The sequence below is a fragment of the Babylonia areolata genome, chromosome 11 (assembly GCF_041734735.1).
Source record: "Babylonia areolata isolate BAREFJ2019XMU chromosome 11, ASM4173473v1, whole genome shotgun sequence".
NCBI lineage: Eukaryota > Metazoa > Mollusca > Gastropoda > Neogastropoda > Buccinidae > Babylonia > Babylonia areolata.
The window spans coordinates 44,681,579-44,702,390 of NC_134886.1; the positions used below are offsets into that span (position 1 = coordinate 44,681,579).

The 20,812-nt window shown below is 41.1% G+C and overlaps 1 protein-coding gene across 1 annotated transcript in view; it reads left to right on the top strand.

Annotated features, from left to right (window-relative positions):
* Nucleotides 1-890: 890 nt before the first annotated feature.
* Nucleotides 891-20,812, top strand: part of LOC143287262 (DNA-directed RNA polymerase, mitochondrial-like) — a 73,258-nt gene continuing 53,336 nt past the window's right edge. The window contains exons 1-14 of the mRNA XM_076595209.1: nt 891-1,095; nt 1,711-1,866; nt 2,453-3,312; nt 3,813-3,941; nt 4,840-4,971; nt 5,750-5,908; nt 7,771-7,827; nt 9,602-9,706; nt 10,394-10,540; nt 12,061-12,154; nt 13,047-13,120; nt 16,581-16,712; nt 19,203-19,319; nt 20,686-20,727. Coding sequence (XP_076451324.1) covers nt 948-1,095; nt 1,711-1,866; nt 2,453-3,312; nt 3,813-3,941; nt 4,840-4,971; nt 5,750-5,908; nt 7,771-7,827; nt 9,602-9,706; nt 10,394-10,540; nt 12,061-12,154; nt 13,047-13,120; nt 16,581-16,712; nt 19,203-19,319; nt 20,686-20,727 — 2,352 coding nt within the window. The 5' untranslated portion in view covers nt 891-947. The remainder of the gene's footprint in view (nt 1,096-1,710; nt 1,867-2,452; nt 3,313-3,812; nt 3,942-4,839; nt 4,972-5,749; nt 5,909-7,770; nt 7,828-9,601; nt 9,707-10,393; nt 10,541-12,060; nt 12,155-13,046; nt 13,121-16,580; nt 16,713-19,202; nt 19,320-20,685; nt 20,728-20,812) is intronic.

Consider the following 20,812-nt stretch of genomic DNA (forward strand, 5'->3'; position numbering starts at 1 on the left):
TGGGCGTGTCTTTTGTTGTTCCAAGGATCAACCTCATAGCTTCATTTTGAACTCTTTCTAATTTTAGGAGGTTGCTTTGAGATGGTGTTGTTAGCCCTAAGCTTAAGACAAACGAAGAAAAATGATCCGCCCTGCTCACACGTTTCATACAACAGAGCGATCAAAAAAAAACTTAGATGAGAAAAAGAAATATGTTGAGGAGTTAAACCAAACCCTTATGCAGACTGGACCCGATGATGACTTGACAATAGATGATCTAAACGAAGCAATAGCTAAATGCAAGAAAGAATCGGCTCCTGGCCCAGACAAAGTTCACTACTCGGACATCAAGGAGCTATCGGAAGAAGACAGAAGCAAACTTTTCAATCTATATCAAAACAGTTTCCACAATGGACATGTGCCGGAGGACTGGACACACAGCTTCTTAAAACCCATACCAAAACCAGGAAAGGACCATCGTCAGGTAAGCGGCTACCGGATCCTAACCATGCAAAACATTGCTGGAAAGCTCATGGAACGCATCCGTCTACGAACACCAAAACCAGAACAACTAATACTGACTACCATGCTGGGTAGCACTGAAATACATTTTACTGATAATTATTATCATCCTTTTTTTCCGTTTTCTCAGGATTGTTTTTCGGTAATTTGTTTTTCTGTCTGTATCAGAAAGTAGAGCACAATCGCAGTTTTTTGACGATCAGTCAAAAAAATATTCCGGCAGTTTATGAACATGTGGACTGAGGCCAGAAAAAAAAAAAAAGATCAACCGAAAGCTAATTTGTTGTGGACTTGATCATAGAGGATGGGAATCCTATTTCAAACGTGAAAACAAGTTGTCATTACCGGGGGGGGGGGGGGGGGGGGGGGGGGGAGAACGAACAAATCCTCCTTCCAACCCAATAATATTTCACCTTCAAACCGCATGGCCGACTTTCGTAAACAGCATGGCTCAACTCATGAGGTCGAAACACCTCGCAGGGCTCTTTCATCATGCAGTAAGCCGGTCAGCATATTTTCCACATTCAGTGTGGACAATGAGGAAAATACGACCATGTTATAATTCTTGTCAGTGGCTCGGACTTAAATCGTCAGGTATTTACAGAACATTTTACTCATTGCGCTTCACCACTCGGCCATCAGCGACTGAATGCTTGTGATTGTGCCAGTGTGTTTCAGTACTTTAAATTAGCCAAATGAACTGTCTGTTAACCTTACTAAGTGAATATGTATAAGCACCGAGGTGTGTGTGTGTGTGTGTGTGTGTGTGTGTGTGTGTACTCTATGTACTTGTGTATGTGTGTGTGTTTGTTTCTTGTTCTCTTTTTTGCCTTTCTTGTTCCATCCTTTCTTTTGTGTAAGATTCAGCGTCTTTTCATGCATGAGTGAATGTTAGAAATCAGCAAAAATGATTTAAATACAAAAGTGCATTGAAATATTGCTGATGCATACAGAAATGAGAAAATGTAAGAATAAAATCTACCTCTTAATCTTAAATCGACAGACAAACCATGTGGGATAGCTGGCTGGTTAGATATGAGGGTGTTGGAACTTAGACTTTTTCAACAAGCATGGATTATTTTTTAGTGGTTTATTTTTAGTATAAGTTGCTTGTCATAGACTGAACATAGGTGCCCAGAAATGGAACATACAAAGTATATCTAATTCAATAATTTATGAATGGCAATAACATTGTTGTGTATTTCACAGGAAATATTCTCTTTGGTGTGTCTGGTCAACGCTGGACATCAGGAGTTGCCAAAATCAAGCCTGGCAGGCCACAGAAAATATCCAAAGGACACTGGAAGAAAAAGAAAAAGAAAAATTCAGATATCAGCCAGAAAATCCATACAGATCTTTTAAAAGGTGAGTTGGGTCTGGGGAGAATAACAGGGTTTCTTTGAAAACAAGAGGCAAAGTCTTCAAGATTCCAATATGATAAACTGACACTGATAACACTGACATATATTTGATCCTTTGCACACATATTTGTGGGGAGGTGGGGTGAGGATATAGTGGGAGTTGAATGCACATATGTACACACACACACACACACACACACACACACACACACACACACACACACATTCTCTCTCTCTCTCTCACACACATACAAACACACACACACACAAACACACATGCACATATATACATGTAGAGATGTACACAGACAAGACATACACACAGACACACACAAATGCACGCACACACACATACACACACACATGCACATGCACATAAACACACACACACACACACACACACACACACACACTCACACGCACACATTTATACATGTGTTGTACAGGTGATTTGGAGTGGTTCTGTGTGTAGATCTGATGTGTGTGGTCAATGAGCTAATGAGCTTTTAAAGCAATATATTACGTTTTAAAGCAGTATCAAACAAACAATAGTTTAAATCTCTTAACTTTCCTCTTTTCCTTTTTTCCAGTGTTAGACAAGAGAGCAGTTCAACTGGTGTTCAGCAAGGAAGCCAATCAGCTTCACAGGACTTTGGTGACAAATTTCAGCTTTATAGACTTTCCTTTACAAGGCTTGCCAGACACCCTTCCTGTGCAGGCTTTAGAAGATGCCCAGGTGGCCAGAAATCACATGAACAGTGTGCCAGTGTCTGAGGTGCATGTTGACAGTGTGTGTGAACCTGATACAGAGACATCAAGGACTTTAGAAAATGAGTGGCAAGAACAGTTTGTGAGTTTTGACCAGCAGCTGCAGAACGTCCACACGTCTGGGCAAGGATTCTCTGTGCAGGATTCTGGTTTAAATGTGTCTGGTGCTGCTGAGAGAAGAAAACCAGCACTAAGTGGTGAAAGTCTCTCCTCACAGCCTGTCAGTGATGGTTTACACGAAATGTCTTCCCATTCCTTTGAGAAGCTTGTTTCAAGCACGCTGAAATCCTTGTCAAGTTCTGCAAAAAGTGAACCTTTCCACAAACAGTTTGTCACACAACAGTCTTCCATAGAACCAAGGCATTCAGAACTGGAATCTCCCAGTGGACCAACAGCCGGTCAGCAATCTTCCTCAAAAGCAGCACAGTCAGGTGTGGCAAATAGTCCTGTTAAGAGTCAGCCAGGGAAGACCACCAAGCCTTCTTCAGTCAGTGTGAATGCAAACATTCTAAATACCAAGAAAAAGAAAACTCCCGCCCAGAAAAGACGAGCGGTGACTCCAGTGACTGCTGATGCTGACATGACGGTGCCGTTTGTTGATTCGTTGGAGGTGGAGGTGGAAGGAGAGAAGGAGGCTGTTGATGAGCTGGAGGACTTGCAGTTACAGAAGTCCATGTCCAAGGTATTGTTGTATTTCATTTTTGCGTTTTATTGTGTAGTGTGTTCATTCCCCTTTATTTTCTGTTTTATGAAGTCTAGAGCACTGTGCATAGTCAGATAGTGTAACATGGGTTATATGACCACACAAACACCCCCATCCCACACCCACCCACACACACATTACACCCCCCCCCCCCCACACACACACACCCATACCCCCCCCCCCCCACCACATGCACTTGCACACGCATGGATACTTGCATTCACACTCAACCACTGGCTCAGTCAGTGAACTGCTGGATTGCTGTTACATAGTTTGATTGCACTGCAGTGTTCTGAGTAGAGTGGCCCAGGCAAAAAATATTGTTGTATTGATTTTCTTTTAAATTTTCCAGTTGATCTTATACTTTGGTACAAGATGTTGATTGCACTGTTCTGATTAATATGTTACTTTTTTTTGTCAGCAAACATGTCAACAATTTCTCTTTTAAAGACAATATATGTATTCTTATATCTCGTAAGGTGGAGCTGCAGCGACTGAGAAAAGCCAGGTCAGAGAGGGATAAGTTCCAGTCCAACCCTGCCAAGTTCAATCACATCTTCAACCAAGAACTGCTGGCTTACGTGGACGCATGCTGTTTTGCTGGACTGGTATGCGTGGTTCCATTGCTAGCAATAATACTACTAGTTGTTGCCATTGTTTTTTCTCTTGTTACTATTGAAAAGCTTTACAAACTACCATGCCTGTTATTATGGCAGAGTTATGAATGTTTTTCTGTATGATTTTGTATGGAAAGTGTATCAAATAGTAGGTTTTCTGATTTGCGTTTGAAACATGTATTATAATTTATATAAAATATGCACACGTACACACACACACACACACACACACACACACACAATTATTTTAAACATTTTCAAATTGTATAATTTGCAATTATATTATATACCAGTAGATATTTAGAGAACCAGAGATATTTTTGAAAACTGTGTGAGGCAAGAATCAAATACAATGATGGGTGCCTTTCTGTTTTCCACTCCTCTGCACCTACCTGTCTTTCTGACCTTATCAGTGCTTACATTTCCTCAAAAACTCTTCGCTCTTTCTCTGACTGTTACCTTCTGAAAATTCCTTATGTCATACAATAACCTCTGGTGAATGCTCTTTCCTCTTTGTTGCTCCTCAGACTCTGAAACAATCTTCTACATCATATCCGTTCATCTTACTCATCTCTGCCTTTTGCTCTAAAATCTCATATTTTGAGACCTATCTGCAAGCACTCTCTGTTGCCTACTTCTCCAAAACTGCTCCATGCCTGCCAACTCACTTTGCATATGTATGAGGAATAAAAGTGAGTGTGGGAGATGGAATGGGTGGAGAGAGAAAGACTGGTCATGTGAGGCTCATGTAATTTATAACTTTTTTTTTTCATGTAAAGCATCCTGAACCCTTCGACTTAAAGACAAAGGGTGCTACACAAAAAATGCATATTATTGTTATTATTACTGGGAATTATTATAATTGATATTTGCAACACTGGTTTTGCAGGAGTCCATAGCACACAACATGGTGAAAATGAATCATCACAGCAGGTTGTCGGATAACAAAATGTTCCCTGGAATGCGCAGAATAGAGGACATCAACATCTACAACAAGATCATTCATGCCTGGGCCAAAAAGGTAGGTGTTTCGGAAAGTTTAGAAATGAAGGATTTGGTTGTTTTTCTCTGACAGGTGAAGTGGGTTGAATGGTTAGAATGCTGGATTGTTACCCAAGTTTCCTTAATTCAATCCTTGTTTGTTTTTTGTAGTTTTTTGTTTGTTTGTTTTTTGTAGTTTTTTGTTTGTTTGTTCTTTTTTGTTTTGTTTTGCTTTTTTTTTTTTTTGGGGTTTTTTTTTTTTTCAACCTTTGGTAAGAAATGAAAAGTGTTGTGTTAAATATTGTAATAATATTTTATGAAATTGCAAATTTTAGGTTTTATAATTTTTAAAATCTTTTTAAAGGAAAACCTTCGTTTTCAACTCTTTAATTTTTTAGGTTTTTTTAAAATCAAAAATTTAACAAGCTTAAACAAACTTTTTCTTTGAAAGGGGTTTACTTTAAAAAAACAAAAAAATTTTTCCAAAAATTTACCTTTTTGGAATTTTTTTACTCCCCCAATATTGGCCCTGCTATGCCTTCTTGGGGTAAAAAAACTATCTCACCAGAAGATCAGTTGTGTGTTAAAGATCATTATCCATGTCACTTGTCAGTTGGTCGTTTTTGGAAAAAAAAATTTAAACCACATGCAAACTAAAATGAAAAATTTTTAGGCAGCCTAAAAAACTTCATATAATTACATAAAAGCCCACTTGTACATATATAACGAGTGAACAAGGGAGTAGCAGTCTACAAAGAAAGTATGATAATAAGAAGACGACAACCACTGGGGTGAACTGGGCTGTTATTGCTGGGCAGTGTCAGATGGCGCAGATCAAGGACCTGATGAGGCTGATGAAGGAGGATGACCTGAGGCCCAACCTGCAGACCTTCGCTGCCGTGTGGGAGAGTCTGGGAAGACAGCACAACATGGACCTGGATGTGGGGAACAGTGTTCTGCAAGAGATGGACAAGGAGGTATTGGAAGCTTTTACTGCTTCCGTGAGTTGAGAGGGGAGGGGGTGTGGCAGGGTGAGGAGGGGCAACATCACCATTTGGTGAACTGTGTTTTTGTGACAACGGATTACTGGGATGCATTGTGTTTTGTATTGTATTGCATTGTATTGCATTGTACTATACTGTATTTTATTGTATTTATTGATTTTTTTGTCACAACAGATTTATCTGTGAAATTCAGGCTGTTCTCTGTCACTACAGCACAACACCGTCCCCATCCCCTTTTTCTCTGCCTGCAAGTGTATTTGTTTTTCTATCAAAGTTGATATTTCTACATAATTTTTTCTTTTTAGCTACCATGGATTCCTTTATGTGCTTTGATAGCATGACACATTGGACATAGTTTATTGTCTGATTTCAATGGTTAGCATCCACACCACCACTCAAGGTCAAGTCAGTGAGTGGGAGAAAATACTGTCGAGTGTGGGGTTCGATCCTGTGCTCTCAGTTTCACTTGCTTTTCCAGGCAGACACATTGCCACCAGGCCACCACTCTACATTTTTATTGACACTGTAGATGATTGCTCAGTGCTTTAGTGCCAGTGGGTTTCTCATCCATGCAGTTATTTTGTGATGATAGACTTTCCCCAAGGCAGAAGTTGCAGCCCTGAACACAATCGTAAAAACTGCCACCAACATTACCGGGGCTGATCTACCTTCTCTAGAAGACATATATTATAAGCGGCTACTCAAAAAAGCAAAATCAATCAGCCAGGACAAATCACATCCAGCTTTTGGGATTTTCGAGATGCTCCCCTCTTGTCGACGGTACAGAAGTATAAGGACGAATACCAATCGCTTCACCAATAGCTTTTTCCCAAAAGCAGTCAATGCCCTGTCTCTCGAACAAATCCAGTATGATAACTAGAATTGTGCAATCAACAACCATCTACCTGAAGATCTAGTCATCAGCCCCATCCACATGTAATATGCGGCTTCTGTTCAAATGTGTGTGTGTGTGTGTGTGTGTGTGAGAGAGAGAGAGTATTTGTGTGTGTGTGTGTGTGTGTGTGTGTGTGTGTGTGTGTGTGCATTGTGGTGTGTGTGTGTGTGTGTGTGCAGTGCATGCATGTGTGAGTATGCACAAGTTTTTATATTGATATGCACTTGTATGTATCCTAATTTCTACTGTATCTGTGTTTGTGTATGATTTTCGATTTATGTTCGTGCCTTGTTATGTACTATCCCCCCCCAATATTCCTTGTGACCCCGGTACACTTGGTAATAAAGACATATTCTATTCTTTTCTAAATTGTTATTTATAAGTTGATGCTTCACTTGATGTGGATTTGATAGATACAGGAAGGGTCCTTGTCAGACTGACTGAGGCCCACAGAATGAAGAGTGGTCAGAGGAGGTGGGGGTTGACTGGGAGATGGGAGGAAGGAGGAGAGGGAAGACAGATAAGTGTGAGGCTGATTGAACTGGGTAATTTGTTTGAAAAAACAACAACACACAATGAAAAAAAACAACAACAAAAAATAAACCGTTGATGTATTGTTTGTTGTGATATTCTGCTGTTTCTGCTGTCGGTGCAGAGAACCTCACAATCCTACAGGTCTTGATGAATCTTTAGGAAAAAAAGAAAAAAAAGAAAGAAAAAGAAAAGATGAATAGCATTATATTAGAATAAGCCTTTTATTCAGCCTTACATACTGTTCCTCTGGCTTTGAAACAGAGCCTCCATTTCTTTTCTTTTTCTTTCTTTCTTTAGAAAATTACAACATCAAAAAATTAATCCTGCCAGGGTTTTGGTATCACAGTACAAAAAAAAAAGAAAAAGCCTTAAGAAAGGAAAATTTATATTTTGCATTCTGTTTCAGGGTCTGGACATCAAAGACATATTCAACATGTCAGTGTTTTGTCAGGACCAGCAGCAAGTTGTTTTTGAATGTAAGAAATGCTTTTTTCTCTGATTTTGCTTTGGTCTTGTTGAGAAAATCTACATTAAAACAGAGGAAAAGAAACACACACACACACACACACACACACACACACACACACACACACATGCACACACACAACGCACACACCAAACTGTACAGATGCACCTGTGTACCCCACGTCCATCCATCCATCCATCCATTCATCCATCCATCCGTTCACATAATCAAGAAATGCATAAAGACAGTTGTATTGTATGGTGGGAGAGGTGCATGGGTTGTGATTATGTTACATTGTTTTGTTTGAAATAGTATTTATTAGCGACTTTATATAGATCTTGACTTTTTATAATATCATATATATTCCTGTACCATAGTCATACCACATGTATTGTTAAATGCATTTTCGAACTGCAGAGTAAGCACTATATAACTGCACATTATTATTGTTATTATTATTATTGTTGTTGTTGTTGTTATTGTTGTTGTTATTATCATTCTTATCATCATCATTATTATCATTATTATTATTTGGGACCCCCCCCCCCTCCCGTCGGGATGCCGGGGTCCTTTCAGTATAATAGCATCCCCCGCCTTCTGGAAATTCTGCGCAAGAAATTTCCTCTTTTCTGTCACTCTCTTTGTTTCTGCCTTTTTTCTTTTTTTTTTTTTTTTAATCTTCACTGTTGTCTCCTTTTTCTGCCTTCCCAGTCCATTTTCCCTTTCTTTTTTTAAGCAAGCCTTGACACTTTTTTCTCTTTTCCACAGACTATGATGTACTATCTGTGCTGTTTTGCTCTGGCGATAAGAAAATAAGATGTAAACACTGGGTGGGCACTAGCTGCCCATGTCTGCAGCGTTATTTGCCTATATGGGCCATTTTTATGTATTTTTTGTTTGGCTTTGAAGTATTGTTTTTTTTTTCCTTTTTTATGATTTTTTGTAATCTGGGATGATAAATTAAGCGGAATGGCTGGTGTCCTCAGCATGGCCTTGCCTTATTTGCCATAAGGAGCTAAATGGTTGGGATACTGTTGTCATGAACTGTGTTTTGTGGGTTTGTCTTAGTGTTTTTTGGTAGATGTGACAGTTTTGTGTTGACGCGGTTGAACATTTGTGTGGTTTGACAGTCCTGATATGGCCCAGTGCAGTTGGCTGGACTGTAAGCAACAAGAATAGATAAAAGAATAAATAAATTTGGGAGGCACCATGGCAGCATTGGTTAGGCGTTGACTTCTGATCCACTGTTCACCAGTGATCTGTGTTCGAGGCCCTGGTTTGGTATGGTGTTGTGTCCTTGGGGAAAGGCACTTCACTCTTGATTTTCCTCACAGCACCCTGTTGTGAATGGGTACCTGACTTCAGTCGGGGAAGGTTAAAATGAAGGAAGGAGAGGAGGTTTTTGGGCCCCGCCTTCCTGTGCCAAGCCCTAGACACAGTGGATGTGCTCGTATGAATTCACTGCCCTTGTCGTATAAAAGGTTATGGGGATATGTAACTTTAAACCTTTAAACCTTTATCATTCTTCGTAGTAGTAGTAGTAGTAGTAGTATTGTTATGAATATTATTAGTATTAGTATTTTTAGTATTATTATTTCTTAGTAGTAGTAGTAGTACTAGTAGTAGTAGTGGTAGTAGTATTTGTTATTATCATCATTATTATCATTCTTATTCTTCTTGGTAGTGGTGGTAGTAGTAGTAGTAGTATCATTATTATTATCATTATTATTATGTGGTTAAACATTTGCCTTTCTGTCTGTCCTGTCACCAGGCCATCAGAGCAGTGGACCCGACCTACACCCCCAGCGCGCCCCCACAGCCTGCGCCCCCCTCAGGACCTCTGGTGGACTCTCTCACATCTGTCCCTGATCATCAGGTGAGTCAGCCAGTCAGTCAGTCAATCAGCCAGCCAGTCAGCCAGTCAGTCAAATCAATCAACCTGCCAGCCAGTCAACAGACCAGTCAGTCCGCCAGTGAGTCAGTCCACTGGTCAGTCAGTGAATCAGCCTGTCAGTCTGCCAGTCAGTCAGCAGATAAGGCCTGTCTTCATGGTACCTGCCTGGAGGTCTCATTGCCAGGTGTTTCTTGGTCAGCTTCTCTTCTTTCTCTTCCCCCCTTGGGGGTTCCATGGTTCTATGTCAGACGACTGTATGTGGATCTAGTAAAAAAAACAACAACAAAAAAACAGCCCCAAAAAACAAGCACCCAGAGACATCAAACTGTTGCACTGGGCTGGTTGTCTGTTGTGTGTTTTGCAGGGTTAAAAAAAAAAAATATATTGTTAGCATTCTTTAATCTGTTTACTTTTTCATTTATTTATTTATTATTATTATTGATTAATTTTTTCCCCATTCATTTGTTTACTTATTAATTTAATGATATATCCATTTATTTCTGTATGGGCCTTTTTTTTCTTTCTTTTTTTATCATGAGGCCTGACTAAGTGCGTTGGGTTACGCTGCTGGTCTGGCATCTGCTTAGCAGATGCGGTGTAGCGTATAATAATGGGTTTGTCCGAACGCAGTGATGCCTCCTTCGGTAACTGAACTGAATTGAACTGCAGGTGGAGAAGAACCCTTACGCCGACATCCTGCCGGTGGACGACACGCACAGGCTGCTGGAGACCCAGATGCAGAGAGAGCTGCGCACCACCGTCTCTGTCAAGTCCATCATCCGCCAGACCCCGCCCAGCCGAAGGGTCTTGGAATACGTGAGTCCAGCAGTTGGGGAAACTCGTTCTCTGTTTTTTTTGAACAGATTGTATTGTATTATATTGCATTGTATTGCATTGTATTGTATTGTATGGTGTTATAATGTATTGTATTGTACTGCATTGTATTGTATTACTTTTTTGACATAAGGTTATCCAACAGCAAAGTGAGAGCTGTCTGATCAGTGGTTTCTCCACTGCAATGGGAAGTCATTTACAGCTTAGTCTGTTGTGGAGGACTAAACTGTGACTCTCAGATTAGGAGGCAAGATTGCACTGGCTCTTTGTGCTGCAGCCTTGGGGGATAGCTGGCCTTTTGGGAATCATCCCAGCGCCCACTGTCCAAAAACCCTCATGCCCGAGAGAGTGGGAATGTAACTTGGGCAAGACACTCTCAACTATAATCAAATTGCATTGCATTGTATTGTGTTACTTTTTTGTCACAATAGATTTCTCTTTGTGAAATTTGGGCTGCTCTCCTTGTATTCAGGGATTCATTCACTATTTGGCATACATATGGCTGAAATGTATACCTCATTGTCTTCATAGTCTTTCAGGTGAGACGATAAACCGAGGTCCCATGTGCACCTTGCACATAATGCAGGCAAAATAACTCACAGCAAAGAAGTGTTGTCCTTGGCGAAATTCTGTAGAAAAATCCAGCATGATAGTAAACAACAAGCCCAAAACAAACATTTGCAGAGTGAAAAAAAAGAAAAGAAAAAGGGTGGTCCTTTGCTGAGATGAAGCGGTCTCCCCTGGGGAGGGCTGCCCGGTTTTCACACAGAGAAATCTGTTGTGACAAGGCAGCACAACATAACACAACAGCACTGCACAGCACAGCACAGAACAGTGCAGTACAGCACAGCACAGCACAGCACAGCACAGCACAGCACAGCACAGCACAACACAGCAGAACATAATACAGTTTGATACAATAAGTAATTGCATGTGAACTAAGTCTTGATCTACCCTGTATTGTTAAAATTTGATAGGTTTGTGTGTAAAAACATGACTTCATTTTTCTTTTCCTGTTTTGCTTTTGTTTTGTTTTTTCTCTCTTCTCATCTACTGTGATGGTGATTTTCAAATGCCTGAAGTGAAGATCTACAGAATACAAAATACTTAGGGGATGCTTACTCCGTCTGGCTCCACCACTAAGCGCTGATTGTTGTCAATAGGGGGCTTAGTATGCAGTGTTTGAAATATGTTGAATCACAACAGGTACTACCGAACACCACCGAAGGGACTATACAGCAGCAGTGCAGGGTTTCCTCTGGTGTGTGGCCTCCTGGCGACCTGACATCCATAGTTCCCTGTGGACTGCCAATGCTTGGACTGTGACAGACTAACCATGGTGTGGCTGTGTATGTGGGACTTGGGAATGAATGGCGTGGGAATAATGCCACTGAAAAGGTGTAGATGATGGGGGAAAAAAACAACAAACCACAAAAAACAAAAAAAACAACCCCAGAATACTTAATAAGTCTCCCATAAGAGAAATTCCTTTCTGTCTGCAGAGAAAGAACCTGACCAACCTGAAGGAAGAGTGGAGAGGACAGCTCACAAAAGCCTTTGAAAGGAAACTGCGATACATGGCTCGCAAAGCTAAAAGTAAAATTGAATGTTGTTTGTCTCATAAAGACTGCTTTTGTCTTCTCCTCCTTTTTTTTTTTTTTTTTTTTTTTTTGATTATCTCTTTTGTTCAGTATTTCTCCGTATCATAAGCGATTTGAATGTTAATATATAAATTTTTGGTGAGAATCAAGAAAAAGAAAGAAAAAAAAAGACTGCATGGAAGCAGTGGTGAAGAGGGAAGTGTTCAATGTGGAACTTCCATTCTGAAACCAGACATTCAGGGCTCTTGCAAAGTCAGAAAAATCTGGGGAAGAAAACATTTCTGGGACTAGAAAAGTTGTGGAATTTTAATGAATCCCATGATCAGTACCATTCATCAAAGAGATTCATTAATGCATGCAAAAACCCAAACAAGCAAACAATAACTAGTGAAAATTGAACATTGGTACCAGCATATCCACCAGTCTTTCCGTCAGTGGTGTAGCCAACAGTTTGCTTGTTCTGTTTGAGTTGTTCCTTTTGAAACAAATTCAGTCTGGTCCAAAGCAAGTAATAGTATAGAATTTTGTTAAATCACATATGTGTGAACCTTGGTTACTACTGTTTGCAAAACTTAGATTCAGAACGATTCCAGTTCTGACAAAGAATTTGTTTGCATGCTGGCAAGAGTATGAATATTTCACCATATCATGCATTTTTGTGTGTGTTTGTACAGAGTGGATCATTGATACAGGATGTCACAGCTTTGAAAAAGAAGGTTGTTGGTGTAGTTTATGAAGAAGACTTAGATGACAAATTTTTGCTATTTATCAGGTGTGACCCTTCATAGATACGCATTCAGATGAAAATAAAATATATGATGTAAGCATATTTTTTTTAGAGGAGATGTGTTGGAGAAATGAGTCTTATATGCAGTGTATGTTTTCAGTGGAATACGGAATGACACTATACCCCTATCTGAAGGTTCTACAACCTCAGGATTATGTGCAGTGCATGATGCAGGTAAGATCATACACACACACACACACACACTCACACACTCATACATACACACACACACACAGGCACAAGACACAGACACAGACATGCACACACACACACACATACACACACACACACACATACACACGCGCACACACACACACACACACCACACACACACACACACACACACATCTTACTCATTACAAAGAAGCACATGCAAATTTTCAAGATCAGAAATATATAAGTAGATAAGTGATTTGATTGGATTTTCCTCTGGAAACATTCTGTACAAGAAATCCACTCTGATAGGTACACTAATACATTTGTATACACTCAATGTCTGAATGAGCACATAGGGTTACGCAGCTGGTCAGGTAGTTGCTTAGCACATGTGTTGTAATGTATATAGATTTGTCCGAACACAGTGACACCTCCTTGAGAAACTGAAACGGAAACTGCGCTCCAGTGACTCTTCACAGAGTTGAGGGAGAAGCAGAAAATGGTCCAGGTGTGAATGGGTACCTGACTTAAGTTGTGGAAGGTCAAAATGTACAGAGTCCTAGACACAGTTGATACATATTCACTGCCCCAGTATGATATTATATGGTCACGGCGGCACAAGGCAGCCCTTTTAGTTTTGGCGCGAAGCGGAGGGGAGAGGGATGAACAGCGAGCGAGCGCGAAACGTTGGAAAGGTGATAGCCTGGACAGACAGGCAGGCAGTATATGGGGCAGCGCTCTGGCGCACCACTAACTTCGCGCTATTCTCAGCGGAGCGCATGTTACACGGGCAGTGTGTACAGCTGTGAACAGCTTCGCTGCTGCTGATAAACTGTCAGAAACAGGGTTATATGCTTTAAAAAAATAATACTCTATGTCAGAATGCAACAAGAAGGGCGCTATGGGTGTGAATGGATGTGTGATTTTCTGACAAATTTAACGATACCAAACATGAGTAGGTTTAATTTCCTACAGGCAGTGTACAAGCGGTCCAAAACTTAGCGAGCACACGAACATTCTGTTCGAACTGAGGAACACACACGAAACGTAGTTCAATTTCAACTCCGTGTTGTGTGTGTACATCGTTTTACTTGGAGATAAAACTTATATCATGATATACATGCATGTCTCCACGATACAACTGGAAGGAAAATATAGCCGATACATTACCTAGAGGTGGCAGACCGCCCCGGAATTAGTGTCAGTATTTAACGATCAGCTCCACTGAGAACTGCTGCCAGCCACTTAAGTTTCACACTTCTCTCAACATCACGGGAAGAGAGACGGACAGACAGACATATATGCAGGGACAGACATACTGAGAAACAGAGGAACGTGTACGGAGAGAGAAAGGGGAGAGGCACAGAGAGAGAGGGAGAGAGACAGACGCACAGAGAGAGAGAGAGAGAGAGAGAGAGACGCACACAGAGAGGGGGAGAGAGATTTTCGCCGACTAGATGTTTTGCGTGTCAGTATGTGTGCCTTTGCTTGCGACATGCATTTGGTCAGTCTAAAAGATACACATTGACGATACCATGCTTTTAGTAAACGATCACAATGTAACGTACTGACATGCATTTGTAAGTTCTAAATAATAAAATCCATTCCTACCTGAACTTATAAATCCGTATGAACTCCTTGTTTGTAGTTGGTAATCCACTCAGTTGAAGTGTGACACTGACTAAACTCAAACATTTTTTTTTCTTGAACATCAATTATGCACATCAGTCGTGTGCATAATTTTTCTTCTTCTTCAGTAAGAGATTTATTGAGATCTTCATCCTCTGAGTCAACATACACCGTCTTACGTTTCAATTGTGCGATGGGTGATATAGCTGCGTCAGTGACAGGTGTTTTGGGTGTTATTGGAGATGTGTTTGTGCACAGCGTTCTTGTTTTTTTGACTGGTGTTGATGTGGACTGACAAAATGACGTTGACACACTGTCGTCGGTATCTAAGCAGAGGTCAGACGGATCAAAACTGTCATCCGTGCATTTTTTTACGGGTGCTGATCGTCTTTTTTTCGGACGACCACGCTGACTTTTTGAGTGATGAAAAGAGCATGTTTTGCACTGATCCAAAGATAGATCTGGATCGAAAGTTGTCCAGATTTCTGACATTCTGTCAATGTCAAGTGCAACATTTTCATTTGCAGTTTTGAACTGAGAATTTCCATGAGTATGTTTCATTTTTATCATTTTTTTGTAGCACTTGATACAAATGCATGTGGGATGTTTGCCCTCTTCATCATTCGAAACATCTAGACCGAAAAAACGAAACAGTTCAGAAGAATACTTGACACAAAGTCTTGCATTCAACCCCTTGTCTTTATCTCTTCTGAGAACCCGCTCACCACACACACGACACATATTATCCAAACATCTCAAGTGTTCACTGAAGGTGTGTTGCCCAGTCAGCAATGCTGCCACTACCGCACCAGATTCCATTTTTGTCGGCACTCACACACACACACTTAGGTCAAATAACTGGATGTAACACAAACACTCGGACAGTGTCTGGTAAATCACACAACACACTTAAAGTTCACATTCACTGGAATCATGTACACAAAAATGACAGCAAACAAAAGTGACTGTGCACGAATATGATTAAATGAAAATCACTTAAACAATACACCTTTCTCTGCTGGAAACATAGGCACAAAGAGCGCGGCGCGCGCTCCCCTTCCCCCCCCCCCCCCCATCCCAGTGGAATCTAGGTCAGCAGCCGTGCTCCTGACCGCTCACTGAACTCGGAAACTAAATAGCTCTGCTGGAAGTTAAGCGGCACAGCTGTGTGGTATGATATGATATGGTATGATATGATATGGATACTAATATAGTGCCTATCCTCAGTCAGAGACCAAACTCTGAGCACTTTACAAACACGGGGTCATATGCACAACAGGCTGCCTACCTGGGTAGAGCCAACTGATAGCTGCCATTTGGCGCTTATCATTCATTTCCTGCGTTATTCAATCAGATTCCAGGCACGCACACATATACACTCAGACAGACTTACAACATTTTACCTGTATGGCTATAAAAGGCTATGGGACTTCTACTTCTTTGTTGATGGGCTGCAACTCCCATGTTCACTCATATGTACTTGAGTGGGCTTTTATGTGTATGACCGTTTTTACCTCGCCATGTAGGCAGCCATACTCCATTTTCAGGGGGGTGCGTGCAGAGTGTGTTCTTGTTTCCGTAACCCACCAAACGCTGACACGGATTACAGGATCTTTAACGTGCGTATTTGATTTTCTGCTAGCATATACACACGAATGGGGTTCAGGCACGAGCAGGTCTGCACATATATTGACCTGAGAGATCGGAAATATCTCCACCCTTTACCCACCAGGCACCTGTTACAGAGTTTCGAACCCGGGACCCTAAGATTGAAAGCCCACCGCTTTAACCACTCAGCTATTGCGCCCGTGGGACTTTTTGTTTAACTTAAACCTAACCTGTCATGCAGGAAGTGGAGGAACTGGCAACAACGTCTGAATCCTTCAGCCCCAACAAATCGTATCTGTGGCGGCGGCTGAGCGGACGTGTCTACAACAAGTTTGTCATGACGGAGAAGGTCAGGAACAAGGTGCCTAAGAAGGTGAGTGTCGCAGAGCGCAGAACTCGCACTTGGTAATCCTGCAGACTGATGCTTAAAAAAACTCATCTGTTCTTTGAGGCTCTTTTGTGGGGTTTTTTTGTTTTTGTTTTGTTTTTTTTGTCCCCCTCCACTATTAATTTGAGCTGTTTTTCTTCTGTTCATGGGTGCATGTGTGCATGGTTTTAATGTGGTTAGTCATTTTCAGGTGTGGTTACGTGTGAATAGGTGACTGTCAGTGCATTCAGTCTGAATGAAAGGCACTGTGCAGATGCTATTCATTCATTCATTCATTCATTCATTCTTGTTCTTTTTCTTTTGTTTCTTCTTCTATTCATTCGTTCTTCTTCTTCTTCCTTCTTCTTCTGTATATCTCTAAATCATAACTATTATTATTATTATCATTAAGAAAGGAAGTGTTGTGTTAACCCCCAGGTGTGCATGTATTGTCTATGTCAGTGGAATGTGAAGGGAAATGTTGTGTTAACTCCAGGTGTGCATGTGTCGTCTGTATAAGTGGAATATGGAGGGAGGTGTTGTGTTATCACCAGATGTGCATGTGTTGTCTGTATAAGTGGAATATGGAGGGAGGTGTTGTGTTAACTCCAGGTGTGCATGTGTCGTCTGTACAAGTGGAATATGAAGGGAGGTGTTGTGTTAATACCAGGTGTGCATGTGTTGTCTGTGTCAGTGGAATATGAAGGGAGGTGTTGTGTTAACACCAGATGTGCATGTGTTGTCTGTGTCAGTGGAATATGAAGTAGAGGTGTTGTGTTAACACCAGATGTGCATGTGTTGTCTGTGTCAGTGGAATATGAAGTAGAGGTGTGTATGTTAACACCAGGTGTGCATGTATTGTCTTTGTCAGTGGAATATGAAGGGAGGTGTTGTGTTAACACCAGATGTGCATGTATTGTCTTTGTCAGTGGAATATGAAGGGAGGTGTTGTGTTAACACCAGATGTGCATGTGTTGTCTTTGTCAGTGGAATATGAAGGGAGGTGTTGTGTTAACACCAGATGTGCATGTGTTGTCTTTGTCAGTGGAATATGAAGGGAGGTGTTGTGTTAACACCAGATGTGCATGTGTTGTCTGTGTCAGTGGAATATGAAGGGAGGTGTTGTGTTAATACCAGGTGTGCATGTGTTGTCTTTGTCAGTGGAATATGAAGGGAGGTGTTGTGTTAACACCAGATGTGCATGTGTTGTCTGTGTCAGTGGAATATGAAGGGAGGTGTTGTGTTAATACCAGGTGTGCATGTGCTGTCTATGTCAGTGGAATATGAAGGGAGGTGTTGTGTTAACACCAGATGTGCATGTGTTGTCTGTGTCAGTGGAATATGAAGGGAGGTGTTGTGTTAATACCAGGTGTGCATGTGCTGTCTATGTCAGTGGAATATGAAGTAGAGGTGTTGTGTTAATACCAGGTGTGCATGTGTTGTCTATGTCAGTGGAATATGAAGGGAGGTGGTGTGTTAATGTCAGGTGTGCATGTGTTATCTGTGTCAGTAGAATATGAAGGGAGGTGTTGTGTTAACGTCAGGTGTGTATGTGTTATCTGTGTCGGTGGAATATGAAGGGAGGTGGTGTGTTAATGTCAGGTGTGCATGTGTTGTCTATGTCAGTGGAATATGAAGGGAGGTGGTGTGTTAATGTCAGGTGTGCATGTGTTATCTGTGTCAGTAGAATATGAAGGGAGGTGTTGTGTTAACGTCAGGTGTGTATGTGTTATCTGTGTCGGTGGAATATGAAGGGAGGTGGTGTGTTAATGTCAGGTGTGCATGTGTTATCTATGTCAGTAGAATATGAAGGGAGGTGTTGTGTTAACGTCAGGTGTGTATGTGTTATCTATGTCGGTGGAATATGAAGGGAGGTGGTGTGTTAACGTCAGGTGTGCATGTGTTATCTATGTCATTAGAATATGAAGGGACGTGTTGTGTTAACCTCCCAGGTGTGTATGTGATGTCTGTGTCAGTGGAATATGAAGGGAGGTGTTGTGTTAACACCAGGTGTGTATGTGATGTCTTTGTCAGTGGAATATGAAGGGAGGTGTTGTGTTAACACCAGGTGGGTATCTGATGTCTGTGTCAGTGGAATATGAAGGGAGGTGTTGTGTTAACACCAGGTGGGTATCTGATGTCTGTGTCAGTGGAATATGAAGGGAGGTGTTGTGTTAACACCAGGTGTGTATCTGATGTCTGTGTCAGTGGAATATGAAGGGAGGTGTTGTGTTAACACCAGGTGGGTATCTGGTGTCTGTGTCAGTGGAATATGAAGGGAGGTGTGTTAACGCCAGGTGTGCATGTGTTGTCCATGTCAGTGGAATATGAAGGGAGGTGTTGTGTTAATGCCACATGTGCATGTGTTGTCTTTGTCAGTGGAATATGAAGGGAGGTGTTGTTTTAATGCCACATGTGCATGTATTGTCTGTGTCAGTGGAATATGAAGGGAGGTGTTGTGTTAACCCCCCAGGTGTGCACGCTTTGTCTCAACAGGTGAACAACCTCTACCAGCAGTACATGAACAGTTTCTTCAGCAGTGACCTTGACCTGTCGTCACACCGTGAGCTGTGGCAGTCGCTGATGGTCAGCTCGGGTGAAGGACCGGCATTGGTGAGTTGGTGATGTGTGTGTCTGCGTTGAGTGGCACAGCTAAATTAATTTCATTTAATACGAGTCCCGGACATGCTGCCTGGTGGTTGAATGACAAGACCAGAGCTTCATTTTTTTGAAGAAGCATCTGGTTTTGTTCCAGTGTACCTTTTATTTACCTGTGTCATGTGTGCTAGCTGAACTGATAGCATAAGCTGCGTTGACTTGAAATTGTCTCTCTTTACATGGAGAGGGTGGTTGAAGGGTGGAGATTTTTTCCAATCTGCTTGGTCAACATTTGTGCAGACCAGTCAGTGCCTGAACCCCTTTGTGTGTATATGTGCATGCAGAAGATCAATTACGTGCATTAAAGATCTCGTAATCCATGTCAGTGTTTGGTGGTTTATGGAAACAAGACTGTAACCAACAAGCACACCCCAGAAAGCAGAGTATGGTTGCATCCATGGTGGGGTATGAACAGACACACATGTAAAGTCCTATTCATGCATGTATGTGAATAAACATGGGAAGTGCAGTCCATGAATACAGAAGAAGAAGAACTGAAGTTTACTTGATTTACACACTGAATTATCTGTAAAGAGTTGTGAATGTAACCAGAAGGTTATTTGAGTGTTTTAAATGCTGTAAGATTTTAAAACTTTTTGAGTTAAAAGATTGAAGCAGTGATTAGTTTTTATTGTACTTTTTTACCCTTGACTTGAAATAGATGCCAATATGGCAATAGCCTTGAAATAGCCTTATTGGTCGGGGAGCTCAAAGCACTATAATTTGATTTGATTTGAACCAGAAGGTTTTTTTCTTTTAAATTGTTAAGAAAAAACCCAACTTTATTCCTGTTTTACAATCACAGCTCCTTTGTCACAAATATGAATGAAAATGGAAGATGGAAGAAAATGGAGTCAAGTGTGATGGCAGATGTTGACTGTGTCATAAAACAGAAGCTGATACTGACTTAGCCAATCAGAATAATTACAAAGGACAAAGGAAATTGTACAGTTTTCTTTTCTTGCTATTCGGCAGAGTTTGGAGACATCTTCTTGTCTTTTAATCCCCTTTCGATTGAATGTGATTTTCATCCTTGAAATGGCTGTGACGGTTAAATTTTGTATGAGTATAGCATTTAGCTTAAATGAAGTTGAGTTTAGTCTATTACAAAGCCTTCGTCAGGGGTTCTTGATGGAAAGTGAAAAATCAGTGCATGTTCATGCCTGCAAACTGAACTGATATTTTACTGTTCGAAGAGTGCATGGGTGAGAAAGGTGTAAGATGCGAGAGATTTGTCTCAACTGATCATGTTACATTAGTGTGTGAGTGGTGTCTTTGATGACTGAATCACTGTTAACGAACCATGTCCATCTGTTTGCAGGACACTCCAGAGAAAATATGGCCATCCCATGTCTTTCTGGCTGTAAGTCTTGAGAGCGAAGGGTGCGGGTGGGAGGGGGTGGGAGTGTTTTTGGTTTTGGTTCGTTGGTCACTAACCTAACAAGTAA